This window comes from Gigantopelta aegis, chromosome 4 (genome assembly GCF_016097555.1).
Source record: "Gigantopelta aegis isolate Gae_Host chromosome 4, Gae_host_genome, whole genome shotgun sequence".
NCBI lineage: Eukaryota > Metazoa > Mollusca > Gastropoda > Neomphalida > Peltospiridae > Gigantopelta > Gigantopelta aegis.
The window spans coordinates 109,738,814-109,756,563 of NC_054702.1; the positions used below are offsets into that span (position 1 = coordinate 109,738,814).

The following is a 17,750-nucleotide window of genomic DNA, read 5'->3' on the forward strand; positions in this document are numbered from 1 at the left end:
TATCACAATTCCAACTCACTGCTATATGTATCTCCGTCAGTGTATCTCTCATATATATCACAATTCAAACTCACAGCTATATGTATCTCTGTCAGTGTATCTGTCATATATATCACAATTCAAACTCACAGCTGTATGTATCTCCGTCAGTGTATATGTCATAAATATCACAATTCAAACTCACAGCTGTATGTATCTCCATCGGTGTATCTGTCATATATATCACAATTCAAACTCACAGCTGTATGTATCTCCGTCAGTGTATATGTCATAAATATCACAATTCAAACTCACAGCTGTATGTATCTCCGTCAGTGAAGGGGACAATATTTCGAAATCTGAGGTAACCGGAAGTCGGTTCACGTGGTTTTTACTTAGGTAACCAATTGTTCGGTTACGTGAATTATATTTGCGTAACCTGTATATTACCTGATCGGTTACCTCAAAGTTATTATTATTATTATTATTATTCACCACTTGCCATCGGGATCGTAAAAAATTATTTTTAGTTGCCCGAATCTAAAACCCACTGTCCTCGGGCATCGGGCCATCATATTCTAGAACCTAGCAGCTTGCGGAAGTTAACACCAAAAACCCAAACAACAAACGTCCAGTTCCTCTGAACTATAAAACAGGATACTCACTGGTGCATGATTAGATTAATAAAAATAAATCTTATAAAAAGAAAGACCACAATTTGACACTGATATTTTGCGGTGGCGATGCTACTTTCACTTTATCGCTGGTACTTCTATGCTACAGTGACGTTCCAAATGTTTGTTATTTAAAGCTCATTATGCGATGTTAGTATTTTTCAGCTTTTGCAAAAAAAAAATATTTTTGTTAACGTTAAAACCGTTTTCATCCTTTGTAAAATTATAGGTAATCCAATATTATGTCTACATATATTCCTGTAGAGATAAAATAGCAGCAGATAATTTAGGCACTTTAGCGGTCCGTGAACATTTCTTTAAAACTTTTGGTTCGTCTCTATTCTCTATTCGGTCGAAAGTTACAACCGTTGCAATATACCGTTGTCTACTGGTTTGCCGCACATCAAGTATCTAAAATCAGTTTAAAACATTGGTCGGAATGCTAGTAGTATGTCTCCATGAATAAACTTCAGGTAATCGTGAAGTCTGCAGGTTTTAATTTCTTAACGTCTACAGGTCACGACGTAACTGATTTGCGGTTCGTGTAAATTTAATTTTGCGTAACCGACACACGAACAAAACGGCGGTTCGCGTGAAATATTGTGCCCTGCAGTGTATCTGTCGTATATATCACAATTCAAACTCACAGCTGTATGTGTCTCCATCGGTGTATCTCTCATATATATCACAATTCAAACTCACAGCTGTATGTATCTCCATCGGTGTATCTGTCATATATATCACAATTCAAACTCAAGCTGTATGTATCTCCGTCAGTGTATATGTCATAAATATCACAATTCAAACTCACAGCTGTATGTATCTCCGTCAGTGTATCTGTTATATATATATAACTAATGAATTGCAGCAGTTCATTATCCAACACAAAGTTTGTTTTTATTTAACAACACCACTAGGGCACATTGATATATTAATAATCGGCTAGTGAATGTCAAACATTTGGTAATTTTGACTTATTGTCTTAGAGAGGAAACCACCTATATTTTTCATTAGTAACAAGGGATCTTTTATATACACCATCCCATAGACATGATAGCACATACCATAGCCTTTGATGTACCAGTCGTGGTGCATTGGCTAAAGTGAGAAATAGTCCAATGGGGATCGATCCCAGACCAACCATGCTTCAAGTGATCGTTTACCAGTGGGCCACATCACGCCTTCATTATCCAACAGAATAATATACAGTAGGATGCTTTATTGCTTCAAGTGATCGTTTACCAGTGGGCCACATCACGCCCTCATTATCCAACAGAATAATATACAGTAGGATGCTTTATTGCTTCAAGTGATCGTTTACCAGTGGGCCACATCACGCCCTCATTATCCAACAGAATAATATACAGTAGGATGCTTTATTGCTTCAAGTGATCGTTTACCAGTGGGCCACATCACGCCCTCATTATCCAACAGAATAATATACAGTAGGATGCTTTATTGCTTCAAGTGATCGTTTACCAGTGGGCCACATCACGCCCTCATTATCCAACAGAATAATATACAGTAGGATGCTTTATTGCTTCAAGTGATCGTTTACCAGTGGGCCACATCACGCCCTCATTATCCAACAGAATAATATACAGTAGGATGCTTTATTGCTTCAAGTGATCGTTTACCAGTGGGCCACATCACGCCCTCATTATCCAACAGAATAATATACAGTAGGATGCTTTATTGCTTCAAGTGATCGTTTACCAGTGGGCCACATCACGCCCTCATTATCCAACAGAATAATATACAGTAGGATGCTTTATTGCTTCAAGTGATCGTTTACCAGTGGGCCACATCACGCCCTCATTATCCAACAGAATAATATACAGTAGGATGCTTTATTGCTTGAAGGGGTTATTAAAATTCATTCATTCATAAAGTTGTTTATAAAGCTTTTTATCCTTATTCAAGAGTAAATTGGTCTGTTTAGTCTCATAAGTACAAGGGTAGAAAAATATGTCAAAATAGGATTCTTTGTTAGTTTGTCATTTATTTACATAAATATAATGACCCAACCCATAGTAGTTTTTTCACTTGTTATCTTATTGCTTATTGCATGGTTTCATTTCATTTACTGCTTGGTCAGTCTCATATTCAGACTGTGTCACAATTTGTGAATGCACTTTCTGGGATGTTAGAATTTACAAGACGTGTAGTTTATATAAATATTCATTTATTTTTCGCTGATTATTTAACTTGTATCCATCCAGTTTTACAACCAGAATACATCATCACCAACTCAAGTTTTCAACGTGAAATATGTAACTTATAACATACATTTTTCAACCTCAAACAACTAATGTACCCCAATTTTGGTGTGTATAATATTATAGGGGATATCTTAGTGAGTCTTAATTACTCAAATAAAATTTACAGAAGAACTTAATAGATATTTTAAGCGTAATTTTTAAAACTTCACGAACACGATCCATGATGTCATTGTTTATGATGCTTTCACGAAGTTTATTTTCACTTTCAATTGACAACGAATAATCTCATCCATCGTCTACTTCAAAGTCTGTATCATCCTTTACAAATCTTCATTTTTTATTATATAATAATGTCCAACATTATTTAAAAGAAATATTTTAGAAATAGCAAGAAATTGAATCAGTGCTTTTACATTAGTTTTGCATGTCTCGACTGGATTCGAGAATGAGAGGGAAAGAGTTAACCAAATATTTGTGTTCCATTTTTGTGTAAACTATGTAATCTTTGTTTCAGCTACATCATTTGGCTGCCAACAACATCAAACTTGGGGGCACAGATATGGTAAGTCTATAAACACAAATTTGTACTGTTAAGAGTGTACAGAAACTTTTTAGTAAAAGAATGTTGTGTGGCTAATTTGACTTGTGTTAATAATTAAAGTCTAAAAAAATAATTACTTAGTATCTGTAAATAGGTCATTAGCATGTAGACGAGACCTGCATGAGAAATAGAAGGGTTTTTTTTTTACTTGTGTTATTATAAATGTTTTGTTGTGAGTTATAATTGTAGTCTTATGCTTAGAATGCACCCATTCCCTTTGTCATCTCCAAATGTAGTTTAAATGAACCACCACTGATGAGATTTAAACAAGGGACTGTGAAAAGGTCCAGCACTCTGCCAACTGAACTAATAGGGAAATTGCCACTATTCACTGCTACTTGAAGCACTACAGAGTATCTTGAGATGTACAAAGAAGTTGATGATAAAATGTATAATAATCTGATTTGGCATTGCTTTTCTTATTTATTAGGTTTTATCTTAATTACAACTGGTATTGCATCAACAACAGTAGAAGTGAGTGGTGTAATATTTGATTATATTAACATTATTTTCAAGTTAGAAAATAATGACTTGTTTAATATCTTAATATAATAGTAGTTATGTTCAGTGTTGATATCCAGTAGTTATTGTTCATGTCGTACTGTTTTCAGCACCCAACGGTCAGCGTTGATGCCATGGAGACGAGTGTGAAGATTGCCAAACTGCTCATTGCTAAAGGGTGTGACCCCAGTGCCAAGACCAAGGACGGAAAAACTCCACTGATGCTGGCTATAGAGAGGGTAAACAGTTTCTTGTCACAATGAAAATCAAACGTTTGTCATTGTTAACTTTGCAGGGACTTTCTGTGTCATCTTGTATGCAGTTGTCTCCCTCTGTAGTGGGGGTGAGACGTAGCCCAGTGGTAAAGGGCTCGCTTAATGTGCAGTCGGTTTGGGATCGATCCCCATCAGTGGGCTATTTCTCGCTCCAGCCATTGCACCACGACTGGTACATCAAAGGCCTATAATAGTGCATATAATAGATCCCTAGCTGCTAATCAGAAAGAGTAGCCCATTGCGTGGCGACAGTGGGTTTCCTCCCTCAATATACGTGTGGTTCTTAATCATATGTCTGATGCCCTATAACCATAAATAATGTGTTTAGTGTGTTGTTAAATAAATCATCTTTCTTCCTTCCCTCGGTAGCGAGACCCCTTACTGTTTTGTTAATGCCTGTAGAATCATTTTGCCAGTGATTATATGTTATCCCTGTCAGACCTGACATGTTGAGAACTGTAAAACTGAGGCACCGTAGACAAAATATATTCACTTGAAATTTAGATGAACAGATGGTACATGTAAAAAATAATAAATAGATTTGTTCCCAGATATTGAATGCAGTTCTAAAATCCTTCATATTTTATCCTAATGGGCATAAATAAATAAGACTATGGTAATATAATATTTTTTTTTTATTAATATCTGACTTACAGCAAGCATTGTGGATATATCATCTTTACACATGTTAATGATCTTAAATAGTACAAATAATATTGTACAAATTTTAATTGGTATTATTTCATTGAGTAATGCCCCTAAACTGCCAGCGTATTGTTGCAATTATACTGCACATCAGTTAGAATTCCTTTTGCAACTATGAAATTTATATAATCGGTTCTATGGTTATACTTACGCTAATGGAATGTGTTACTTTCACCAGTATAAAAATTCTTCTTAGTCTGTATGTTTAAAGGAGACCGGACACCAAAAGACATGTAGTGTGTAATGGATTAAGTTAGCGTCAAAGACTGAATTACTCTAACGCCCGGCTCGCTGCGAGGCACTGGTCAGCTGTGCGTCTTAGGTTTGGGGTAAAAACAGAAGTGGGCGGGATTATGCATAGATCTGAACGAAAGCGAGGCAATACGTCATCGGTGAGAGTTACCAAGCAATACTGGTACGCGTGTTGATTCTTTGGTTTTGCCTTTTAGTCATCTTCTTTTTCTTTTTTTGTCTCCAGGTTTATCGGAAATTTAATTTACAAGATAATTAGTGTTATTATATACTGTCGACGTAATTATATGATGGTTAACTGCGCAGTGTTTAACTGCAACAGTAACAGCAATGCATCCCAAGAAACATCATGGTTTCGATTTCTAAAAAAAAACTAAAGTTGTTTTAAAACATGGACGCATTATTGTTGTCGAATGGGCTTTACAACAACTAAATACAGCAGGTTATGGTACATTTACAATGTGAAAATTAAAACAAGTATGTACTTAAGATATACATTAAAAAAAGGTATTGCAATTTGTTCACATACGAATATTTAAACCACATTTATTTACCTATAATTGCCAAATTAATTTTCACCGACAGCCCATAACGACTCCATACTAACGTCTCTTGATCTAGTTGGTTTGTTAACCTCATAACAAAACACCTTCAAAACGTAAATTATTACGTTAGTTAACAATGTTTATCGTCAGTTCAGTATATTGCCATTAAAATTAAAATGCTAACACTTTGTTAGAAACAACATATGTACTCTGGCCAGAAGGAATGATGGTTAAATAATTTTAAAGCTAATGTCGATTATTAAAGCATAATAAAATTGTACTTTTCAATGCTTTTTGTATGTCATATTAAAAATACTCTACACCAAATAATTATTTTAATACCTACCCTGGGTTTCTGCCAGAGGGTGCGGAGGGTAAACTTATATGTATGTGCTAAAAAAATCTCAGATATTAATGTGTGTGTGTGTATATATATATATATATATATATATATATATATATAATGTTTTATTTTTTCGATAGACTATAGTAACATACCGTATTTGACCAGAAATAAGCCCATGTCTTTGAATAAGCCCCCCTCCGTTTCGATAGCATTTAAGAAATTAGGCCCTCATTCGTAAATAAGCCCACCCCCAACTTCGCCACCTTATAAATAACATGAAATTGCAAGTTTGCTCAAAGTTCATTTAAAAGGTCATACCTCCTGCAGATAATTAAACACAAATGTAACAATATTTTACCACCAGTGAGATTTAGCAGTCTAACAATAACAGTGTGTAACATTGTTTTCAATTTCATGCCTGCAGTATTTCTCAATGTCTATTTTTACCACCACACTGGGTCCGCAGTTAATGCTAATTAAGCAAATACCTTATTCTGATTGGCTAAGAAAAATGACCTTAGATTGATAATTCTTTGTAGTGTAAGCTGGCTGCCTGTGTCAGAAATGTGTGTATACGTAATTGACTTTGTTGTTAATTGCTGTTGTTTTAAGTCTTCTCAGCATTAAATTTTGGATGTAAATAAACAGCACTGGTAAGTAATTGTAACATAGAAGGTGTGTTTCTGATAATTAGATACTAGTAAAAAAACCCACAATTTAATTAATAAACAATTATTATTTATTAATAACAAATGGAACACTAATTAATAGATGAGCTACAGAACGTTTTTTGTTTTCTTCCTAGTTCATTTAAGTATTGTTATTTATTTTAATTATTATTATTAATTTTTTTTTAAACAAAACTGGCCCCTTGGCTGGGTATAAGCCCACCCCATGCTAAGCTCACAATGAGTTGTCTTGGCCCCCTGGGCTTATTTCCGGTCAAATACGGTAATTGCTGTTTAAAATTTATAAAAGTGCATGAAATAAAATGTTCAATAAAAAAAAACCCATTTCAAACCTATAACCACCCACTATTTAGTTTTTACAGGCCCATAGGAACGACTGGGGGGGGGGCACTGACGGACTGGGTATAAACTCTACATCAGATTTTGCTTACAATGGTAAAAAAGGGGGGGCGGCAACAACACACACACACACACACACACACACACACACAGTCCCTACGGGCCTGTTTTATTACGTACCCTCAAATTATTTTCTGGCAGAAAACCTGGTACCTTTGGCAGAGGTTGAAACAATTGGTCATCTAATTTTCGACTGTTACCATAAAATACAGTCAAATCCACTTAATTTGATGTCGGATTATTGTATATTTCGGATATTTGAATATGTTTGTCCTGCACAGAACCATTTGCCATTATGACAATACAAAATCCAACGGTTAATTGGATGTGTTTTTTAACGTGTTTTCGGATATTTGAATATAAAATTATCCTTGCCGAATGGCAATTGCACGTAAAACATAGGAAAGTTTGTGTTACTTGATGTGTTTTTGTAAAATTTATGATCGTACGTAATACCATACTATTGTACATGCAGAAATGAATACTTTTAATTTTATTTATTTTTATTGTTAAAAAAAAAGAAAAAGACTTACAACAAACTTGTTTTCTTGTTTCTTAAATTATTTCGGATGACTCGTTATTAATCAATACATTTCCTAATTACATCGTAATTAATCCATGAACTCTGAGATTCATCTCAAATGTGACCCAATGGCTGAGACAATGCAGGACAATCAAGGATCAAAGTCGGTCATTCCCACCTTGTTGGCGGCCACGTGCGTTTCGTAAGCAGGCATCCCTTAATCTCATGTCGGCCACTTTGAAGCAGTGTATGTTTAATCCATAAATAAACACTTGTCAGATATTTTTCTCAATGAAAGCCGTTTGCTACTAGTGTTATTTTTAGCGGGATCTTTTGATCACGTCATTTTTCCTCTGCAGCTCACAATGTGAGGCCCCATTTGGGGTGACCGATTATGGTGATTACTGTTTAAATTGTTAGATGGCGACAAAAGGTAAGTTGTAGGAGATTTTCTTAGCAAGTTGGATTAATCATCTTTTGGCTATAAATATTGACAAGAACTTCTTTTTTTCACAATGTCAACATGGCAAATAAATGGAAACGAAACGATTTATCTTTGGCTCAGAAATACGACGAGATATGTGCCCAGTATCTCGCCAATGCTAACCCAGAACGAAAAAGACAGAGAACGGGAAAAACAGCCAATGTGGAGAAGGCCTTATCAGAATGGTTTTCCGTCACCAGACAAAAAGACATTCTAATATCGGGCCCAATATTAGCGTTTGTGTTTGTGTTTTTCCTTCTGTTACATTGAATAACGGCCTTTCACTTATTTGACTTTGGCCAGTCTAGTTTACCTGTCAAATCAGTTACAAATGCACACAGATAATAGTCAGATAGACGTCCTGGTAAAATACAGAACATGGAAATGACTACTTATTCAAGATTATATTGGGTGGGTGGGGGTGGGGTCTTGTTGCACTTGATTTACAAATGTACAAAGAAGTTAATAACGGCCGTTTAATTTAGAAGTTAATAAGGGCCAGATTTGACTGTAATATAATTAATCACTTTTGGCATCTAGCAATTTAAAGCAAAATTAACAATAGTTACCACATGGAATAAGCATCATATATTATTTTGTTTTACCTGTTGTATATTTTACCTGTAATATATTTTCATCAGGACTTCCTTCTTCCTCCATGAATGATTAAAGAAAATAACACTGGATATATTGTAATTATTTTTATTTTATTCCAATATATAACAAATGTGTTTTATGTCAGTATGTGGAGCAAACTACCTGAAACAGTTGATTTACATTTGTTGATCAACATTTGTACAGACCTGTAGGAATGATATTTGAAGTGGGAGGGGGGATACGGTCTCTAGTGAGGGATACAAACTAGATTTTTATCTTTATATCATCTTTACTTATGCATAGTAGTGAAAATTTAAAACGTATATTTTTATCCTAGAGTGTGTGATGGAGAACAAGTCCCTAGGCCCGCCCCTGTTCCTACGGGCCTGTTGTATTTTATATTAATAAATGCAAAGACTACATAATAATATTGTCGATAAGACATTAGTTGTAAAGTGATTGTCAGTATGTGGCAACAGTATATTTTCCAACATTTCTGTGTTTCTGTATCCGGCTGTGGACAGTTTCGGCAGACTGGTAACACATTTTCTTAATAATTAAAAATACACTGTTTAACCAAGCACATTAAAACTTGGAGGGTAACTAGTTAAGAGAACAAAGTTTTTTGTTAAATTATTATATCTTGCTTTGGTGAGGATGGGATGCTTTTGGCAAATTTGCGAAATCAGCCTTTGGAATATCCACTGACGTGCCATATTTACATCTATGCTGAACAAGATTTATGGATAAATATTATTACATTTTGTGTGCTTTTCTTCTAATTAGGTCCATTTGCTTCAGTTTACATTAAAAATGTCATTAAAAAATTATGTTTTAAAAAATGCTTGTATGCTCGTCTATGACCGTGTGGCTTCCTCGTCCTCGTCGGCAGTTGATTCATCCGAATTTTCGTCTAAGACAACATTTCCAGGATTAGGGACAAAGTCTCTGATAAGTGGTTCAAACTGACACGGTTTGATGCCATTAGCACAAGCTGGACACAATTCTTTGTCACTCGAATCGCTATGTTCGTCCATGCTGCTTGGTAGTTTCTTCAGTTTTCCTCTCATCGATGACGTCATGGGTCTAGCTCATCAATTGTCGACAGTTTCCGACAAAGATCGGAGATCGGCGAAAAAAAACCCCAACCAAGACTGGCACGTTTAACTTACTCAATAAGGGGAGCGCGGTAGTTGCGTGTTGTGGTTTATGATGGCAAACAATTCATTACGCCGTATATATGCTTTGGTGTCCGGTCTCCTTTAAAAAACAAACTCCAGTAAAGATAAGAAGTGGAATTAGGACAGGCATGTGGTGATCTGTCTAGAAATTGGTATTGGTATTCTGAATTTAGCATTTCGAATGATTTTAACGACAAATAGTAACTTGAATTTAATTTTTTTAGTTTTCCTTTCCAGTGATGACAATTTCGTAACAAGTTAGTTTGTAATTATTTGGTTTATGTTTGCCGGTGATGATTTGTTATCCCTGTCAGAAATGACATGTTGAGAACCGTAAAACTGAGGCTGTTATAAATATAGACACTAAAAAGAAGGTATTTTCACTACCAGTATATTGTTTACTGCAAGTAGTATATTGTTTTAAAAGTAGTTTATTGATAACTAAAAGGAGTTTATGGTTAACTGGGCTATTTGTCGTTCCAACCAGTGCACCACAGTTGGTATTTCAAAGGCTGTAGCATGTTGGATCCCTTGCTACTAATGGAAAAATGTAGCAGGTTTCCTCTCTAAGACTAGCCCATTAGGCTACTTCCGTCACAGCCAGTTTACCACGACTGGTATATCAAAGGCCGTGGTATGTGCTATCCTGTCTGGGATGGTGCATATAAAAGATCCCTTGCTACTAATGGAAAAATGTAGTGGGTTTCCTCTCTATGACTGTAAACAATTACCTTATGTTTGACATCCAATAGCCGATGATTAATAAATCAATGTGGTGTCGTTGAACAAAACCAACTCTAAGACTGTACATTAAAATTACCAAATAATTGACATCCAGTAGTCGATCATTATTAAATCAATCTGCTCTAGTTGTGTTATTAATTCAAACATTTTTTTTTCTTTTCGATTGATTGTAATGACAAAAAGTAACTTCAGATTAATTATTTTGTTTATCTCTGCCAGTGATGATTTGTTATCCCTGTCAGATATGACATGTTGAGAACTGTAAAACTGAGGCATTATGTACCGTATATCTTCGCCTGTAAGTCGATCTCGGCTATAAGTCGAGTCCATAATTTCAAGCCCTGAAAACATATTTTTTTATTGATCCGTTTATAAGTCGACCCATGAAAAACAACTTATAAATATTGAAGTATTTCTTACTTTCAGCACATGAGAACAATACTGTACAATATCTGAACAAAAGAAAATTATTTTACAAACTTCGTTTTTCACGTTTTGTACATTCCAATCAAACTACATAGCACCAAAACGAAATATTCCCTTAGTAGAGAGTGAAAGCTGTTTGACTGTTACTGTATGGCACTGTACAGCATGGTTTTGTGCACAGACAACAACTTTATTTATCAACACTGACAACAGATCACTACGATAAAACTGAAAGTACATGTATCACCGGTTAATCACATGTTTTTCCGCCATATTAATACATGTAAGGAGGATAACTCTGGAAAGTACACTGGTTTTTGTACCAAATGATGTGTGTCCCTATTGCTCTAGTGAACTGCAGAGATCAGTCTATTTTAATGGAAGCTCAGTAGTGTTCATGAAGTTAATCACCGACAAAACATTGTTTGAACAACCATTAATGCCAGTGACCAGATTTCAAAATAAACTCAGGCAACTCTTATAAGTCGACCCCCCAAGTTATAAAATAATTTTTTGGTGAAAAAAATTTGACTTATAGGCGAAGATATACGGTATACACACCGACTTGTGAATACTTGAGGAGAGATGAAGACACGCATGTTAAATTTTATTAGCTGCAGTTTATCATTCTTTAGAAGTAGTGTATTGCTCACTCCCACCTGTAAATTAGGTGACAAACAAACTTGGAACCAATTTTATATAGATACTTGGCTAAATTTGTACTATTTCATCATGTAGTGGGGGCGAATTGGTTTGGGGACGAAATGTCTGGTACCCACATTAAAAGACTGGTTACCATTTTGCATTACACTTACACCATATTATTATTAGAGTAACTCTTCATTGTCTGTCAGTGTAAAGAAAACAATGGCGGAAAAATAACTATGAATGTTTTGTGTTTAACTTAATTGAATAAAGTTACATTGGTAGGTGTATTAATGTCATAGATGGGTCATAGATTAATGGTAGCCCAGTGTTCTTTAGTGAAATGTTGCATGTGAAGGAGAAAGAAAGAAGTGACTTGTAAATTTGAACATTTCTTTTGTTTTGGTATGATCAAAGTTTTGGACCTTTATTTTTATATTTAATTTTTTTTATTGTATTAAATTAAGTTTATTACTCACCCAAAGTAATTATTTGGTGGCCAGAGTTTAAAAATCACTGGCTTCGGGCATCAGGCATCGGGCAACCATATTCTACAACTCCTGTAAATTTCTTTTCTTTTTCTGTTTCTTTTTTTTTTAATAGCCATCAAGCTTGTCCAATGGTAAAAACTACTAATCGCGAGCATCAGGCTACTGTATTCTAAGAGCCCTGTGTATTGTTAACAAAAGTAGTATACTGTACATTAGAAATAGTGTATTGTACACTAGAAGCAGTGTATTGTTCACTAGAAGTAGTATATTGTTAACACAATGTTTCTAATGTAAATCTTCTTGATTCAGCTGAACGTGAAGTTGGTGAAGTTTCTGGTTGAGCATGGAGGGACGGTGTCGGCCGAGAAAGACAAGGATGGGAAGAATGTTCTCCACATGATGGCTGAACAGTGCATGACCTCTGACCTTGCGTCTCTCCTCCAGATCCTATCAGAACAGGTGATGTTTGTAACATGTAGCTGGTTGTGTGTCAAATAGTATCATATATGTGAGGATGGGAAGAATGTTTGTAACATGATGGCTGAACAGTGCATGACCTTTGACCTGGTGTCTCTCCTGCAGATCCTATCAGAACAGATGATGGTCATTTCATTTTTTTTTTCGAATTGTATGTCTGTGAACGATGTGGAAACATGAGGGGTTCTTTCCTATTGAATTTGCATGTCTGTCGTATTTGAAAAAACCCCATAAAAAATCTTTTATTATTTATCCAGTACATATCTTGTGAAATACCATATTTTCTAATAGTTGGTAGAGACTGAACTTGGAAAAATTCCCAGTCTTTCTTTTCCAAATTGTAAAATATGTCACATCTTAATTGATTGTTGCATTATTAAAATTTTGTGTCAGAAAATTTGTTAACATGGTAATTTGTAATTATTTTGTTTATCTTTGCCAGTGATGATTTGTTATCCCTGTCAGAAATGACATGTTGAGAACTGTAAAACTGAGGCATGGTGTATATTAATTGTAACGACCAACTAAACACATGACAATAATGGCAAGCCCAAAACAATGTATACATCATTTATTATTACTATTTTACATGGTGAATATTTTAATTTAAAAATGTGGATTTTAAAATCCACAAATGGTATAAACTGGCAACAGAGCACTATGTTATATTTTGGTGGAGGCCAGAGGAGACCTGGTAGCCGAAAAAAACTTCCATATTGACTAACCAGCCGACCCACAGTGAACCATAGTGTTGAGATTACCAGTAGTTAAACGCACGCACACGCACACACACACACACACACACACACATGCGCACGTACACACACACACACACACACACACCTATTGTGGAAAGGCAAAATGGACGTCCCTACATTATCCTTGCTTTGATATACCCTCCCCACTGTTAACACACCAAGCGTAGATCTAATGTAGCCCAGAGCACTGACTAAACATTGATTTTCTTAAACGCCTCCGAACTAGCTATAATCTCCCCTGACCGCTACTGAACATCATTATGTTCTCTCCTCAAAAGACACAATTTATTTGTAATTATTTTGTTTATGTTTGCCGGTGATGATTTGTTATCCCTGTCAGATATGACATGTTGAGAACTGTAAAACTGAGGCATGTCATCTATTAAAGACCAATATAGATAGTGATAATTTTACTCAGATTTTGTCTTATCAGTTGTCTAAATGTTATGAGAGAATGGATCATTTTGGGGGTTACTAAAGTTAACAAGATCTGTCATGTGACCCCTGTCCCTTTTAGGGAAATTAGCACCTGCTTGTATTCCTGTTTGTACTACCTCCCCAAAGATGCTAAGTTAACTAAGGTATTGATATTGCACACAGAATGCATCAGATTTAACCTGAATTTTAGATTTTTGGTATTTATTTCACATGTGTGAATTCACTGTAGTTGTACTGCTGTATAAGGATAATTTTAATAGTAGTTTATGGTTCAAAATCAGTGTTTATAGTACTGGAATAAAGCTTAATGTTTTTGTTGTTCGTTTCAGAAACCAAGCACGGATGAAGTTAAACGTGCTGAGCCTATGGAAGTTGATGATGACAAGGTTGTGAAAGTGAATGGAGAGGTGGATACAGAAAACGAGGTTCTCAAAACCATGGTGGAAGATACGGACAACCTCGGAATGACTCCACTGTTACGGGCGTGTTACGTTTATAAGACATACGCGGTATTTATAACTTGTACAAGAGATTTATAACACATGTATCATACAGATCATTGCAAGTCATACTTGACATAAATGGACATGTTTTTTACCTGACTTTATCATCTTTTACTTTGATTTTTAAAAAATCCCAATTGACACTTCTTTTTTTCTTTTTTAAATATTGCATAAACAAAGAACGCATCAAGAAGCAAGCTAGGCTGAACTAATCAAAGTTCAATGACATAAATGCAAATTTTGATAATTTATTAGATACGAACAGATCGATAACTGTTTTTGTCAACCAGGTTAATAAAATGATTGATTACACAATTAATCACTCCAGCCTTAGTCAATGACAGTTTGATTAAAAAACAAAACCAAAACATTCTGTCCAAAATATTATGGCAACTTGTCACTAATATTAATAACACTTCAACTTGAGACTGTTGTGCTGGGGGACCCCCTGTCCACCACCACCACCACCATTTCGCTGTCTAGATTGGTGCAAAGTGGTTTTTGTACCTGCTAAGTGAGTGAGTGAAATCAAATCAAACTGTTCATGGGAACTCTCCGTCCAGAACATGCCACTGTTTTACCATGTTGTAACAAAGCTATTGTTAGTTGATGTTTGCCGGTGATGATTTGTTATCCCTGTCAGAAATGACATGTTGAGAACTGTAAAACTGAGGCATCATGGACTGGGTTTTTTTTTCCCCAACTAATTTTGAGATTAATATTATGTGGAATAAGGGAACAATAGATCTATATTCTTACATTCATGGTTTAATAGTTAATATAAACTGAAAGTAAGTACATTGTTGATAGATCAGTTTAGCTGCACATACACCTTGCTTTTCCATTTTGACACAGCTACATTCAAACCAGTTTGGACAACTGCTCACAAATGGTAGCTGTGTAATTTTTACCCAAGGATTGAAAGCACCAGTTTGCATTTGGATGTGTAAACTACCAGACACATGATATGTATGGTGGACATTTTAGTGATAAATATAGTCATCTGTAAACATGATGATCTCTGACTTTTGTGAAAGTGGTTAATAAAATGATCAGTGTGATCATAGAAAGAAACTAAATAATAGTTTTAGAGCCTTCTGTATCTACACTGAAATGTTTGGTAAGTTAAAAACTGTTGTAAGGGATAATGGGAAACAAACTGCCAGTTTTAATGTTTGTTTTGTTTGATTTTTTAAAACTTTTTGTTTGTTTGTTTGTTGGGTTTTGTTTTTTTGCCATTGATGATTTGTTATCCCTGTCAGATTTGACATGTTGAAAACTAAAACTGAGGCATCATTCCACACAGTTAGTTGCTGTCACACCATACAAATCATAAGGTCATACTTTATTACAACATTATTAAAACAAACATTCTTATATCTGACATTGTCATCTTTTACTTTAGATTGAGAAATCGTTCTGTTTGAGGAGGACATAAAATTAAAAGATGTCTAATGTTACATGAATACCAGTTTATTTTCATGAATATTGAGGATAGGGAACAAAGTGATATTTCTAGTCAGTTGAAGATTGATTAACAACTACTGTTTTGCTTCTTGGTGTGTCCTTAGTTTTATGTAATATATAAAAAACACAAAACGTTCTGAATTAGACGCTCTGTTTGAATCATAATATTTCATTATCAAACACAACTACTTAGGTAATAAAATTTAAGCAAAGTATTTGAATGTCTTCGGTAAAAACTTGATAGTATTAAGAAACTGATAATTAAGGTGTTGTTATTATGTTAAATGAAGGTAATTAATATTTTAATGAATCCGACCAAAAACACCAAACAGTGCCTGATTGGTTAATACACGGCACGATGTGTTGAGGTACAGTATCTCGCTAAAGTAAAACAACAGACAAGTGACACTAGACAAATCAGTGTCTTCATATTTGTTGTCTGATTTTGTTTTTGAAGTCAGATTAGGTTCAGAAAAGTATTGTGACTTTGACTTGTCAGTAGGTAATATGTAATAACTCACAGACTTAATAAGCCTAATTTCACTCTCCCTAGTGAACCTGCCACTGTTTTATCGTGTTGTAACTGAGCTATTGTTAGTTGATGTTTGCCGGTGATGATTAGTGAGGAACAATAGATCTGTAGCCTTTCAGAAACTGAAATCGTAAATGGCATTCATGAACTAATGCTTGTACTGAGGGCCTGTTTGGTGACTGGATCATGAAAACATGAACCATAACTAAGTACAACATTGTTAAAATGTCAGTTTAGCTGCACATTTAGCTTTGGCATCTTTTCCATTTTGACACAGCTACTTTCAAACTAAAGTGTGTTTTACCAAAGGAATGAAAGCATTTGAATATGGTGTAAAATATCAGAAAAACATGATAAGTATTGTGGACATTTACAAACATAATGATCTCTGACTTTCGCTAAAGTGGTTCCAAAATGTTTGATTTATGTGAGATTGAAAAGAGCAGAAACCAAATAATAGTTTTAGAGCCTACTGGATCTTGAAACGTTTGGTGAGTTAAAAATTGTGGTAGGGAATAATGGAGAACAAACTGCTTCCCACCTCTTCCATTGTTATTCTTTAGGACAGACCTAATATGCTATCTGTCAGTTTGAATGTTTGATACACTGTTTTTGGGGTGTCGTGGGTTTTTTTTGGAGGGGAGTGGGGTTGCCATTGATGAATTGTTATCCCTGTCAGATTTGGCATGTTGAAAACTAAAACTGAGGCATCACACCATACAATTTAACAACTGTAATTCTAAGTAATTTGCTCACCATGTAACATCGCATTGTTTAAAGTTATTAAAGTCTGACAATAACCTCTGTAATTAACCATGTTAAAATAAAAGTATTTTGTCCTCATGGTCTCGATTTGGATTCTGTACAATGATGTGTTTGTGTTTTCTCAGGCACCTCGGTCTAAGATGTCTGACAATAATCTCCGCAATTCACTACATTAAAATAAAGTTGTTTTTTTCTCATGGTCTCTGTTTGGATTCTGTACAATGATGTGTTTGTGTTATCGCAGGTACCTCGGTCGAAGATGTCCGACAAGGAGCTGGATCATATTTACCAGTACGGTCGTGACTTCATCCGGGTTCTCATTGAGCTGACGGGGACTGATGTGAACACAACGATACAGAAAAAACATTTTGTCGACAAGATCCCAGACACGGAAAAGGATCAGTATGTTAAAGAAGGTATGCTGAGGTGTGGATACCAACATTAGTGTTCAGATTCTCTAGTCACTGGCATATGACGGAGAATACAGTTTAAATAAGCCTTTCGCCCACTAAATTATTGTGCAACAATAGC

At 35.1% G+C, this 17,750-nt stretch overlaps 1 protein-coding gene and 2 non-coding genes across 3 annotated transcripts in view; all 3 read left to right on the forward strand.

The window, feature by feature from the left end:
• Positions 1-17,750, forward strand: part of LOC121371731 (poly [ADP-ribose] polymerase tankyrase-like) — a 99,804-nt gene that overhangs the window by 43,504 nt on the left and 38,550 nt on the right. Inside the window, exons 20-24 of the mRNA XM_041497833.1 lie at positions 3,390-3,437; positions 4,088-4,216; positions 12,589-12,738; positions 14,282-14,461; positions 17,464-17,635. Coding sequence (XP_041353767.1) covers positions 3,390-3,437; positions 4,088-4,216; positions 12,589-12,738; positions 14,282-14,461; positions 17,464-17,635 — 679 coding nt within the window. The remainder of the gene's footprint in view (positions 1-3,389; positions 3,438-4,087; positions 4,217-12,588; positions 12,739-14,281; positions 14,462-17,463; positions 17,636-17,750) is intronic.
• Positions 13,190-13,257, forward strand: LOC121372779. The gene has a single exon (XR_005957993.1). It is a non-coding gene; the product is annotated as a small nucleolar RNA R38 (small nucleolar RNA).
• Positions 13,823-13,890, forward strand: LOC121372781. The gene has a single exon (XR_005957995.1). It is a non-coding gene; the product is annotated as a small nucleolar RNA R38 (small nucleolar RNA).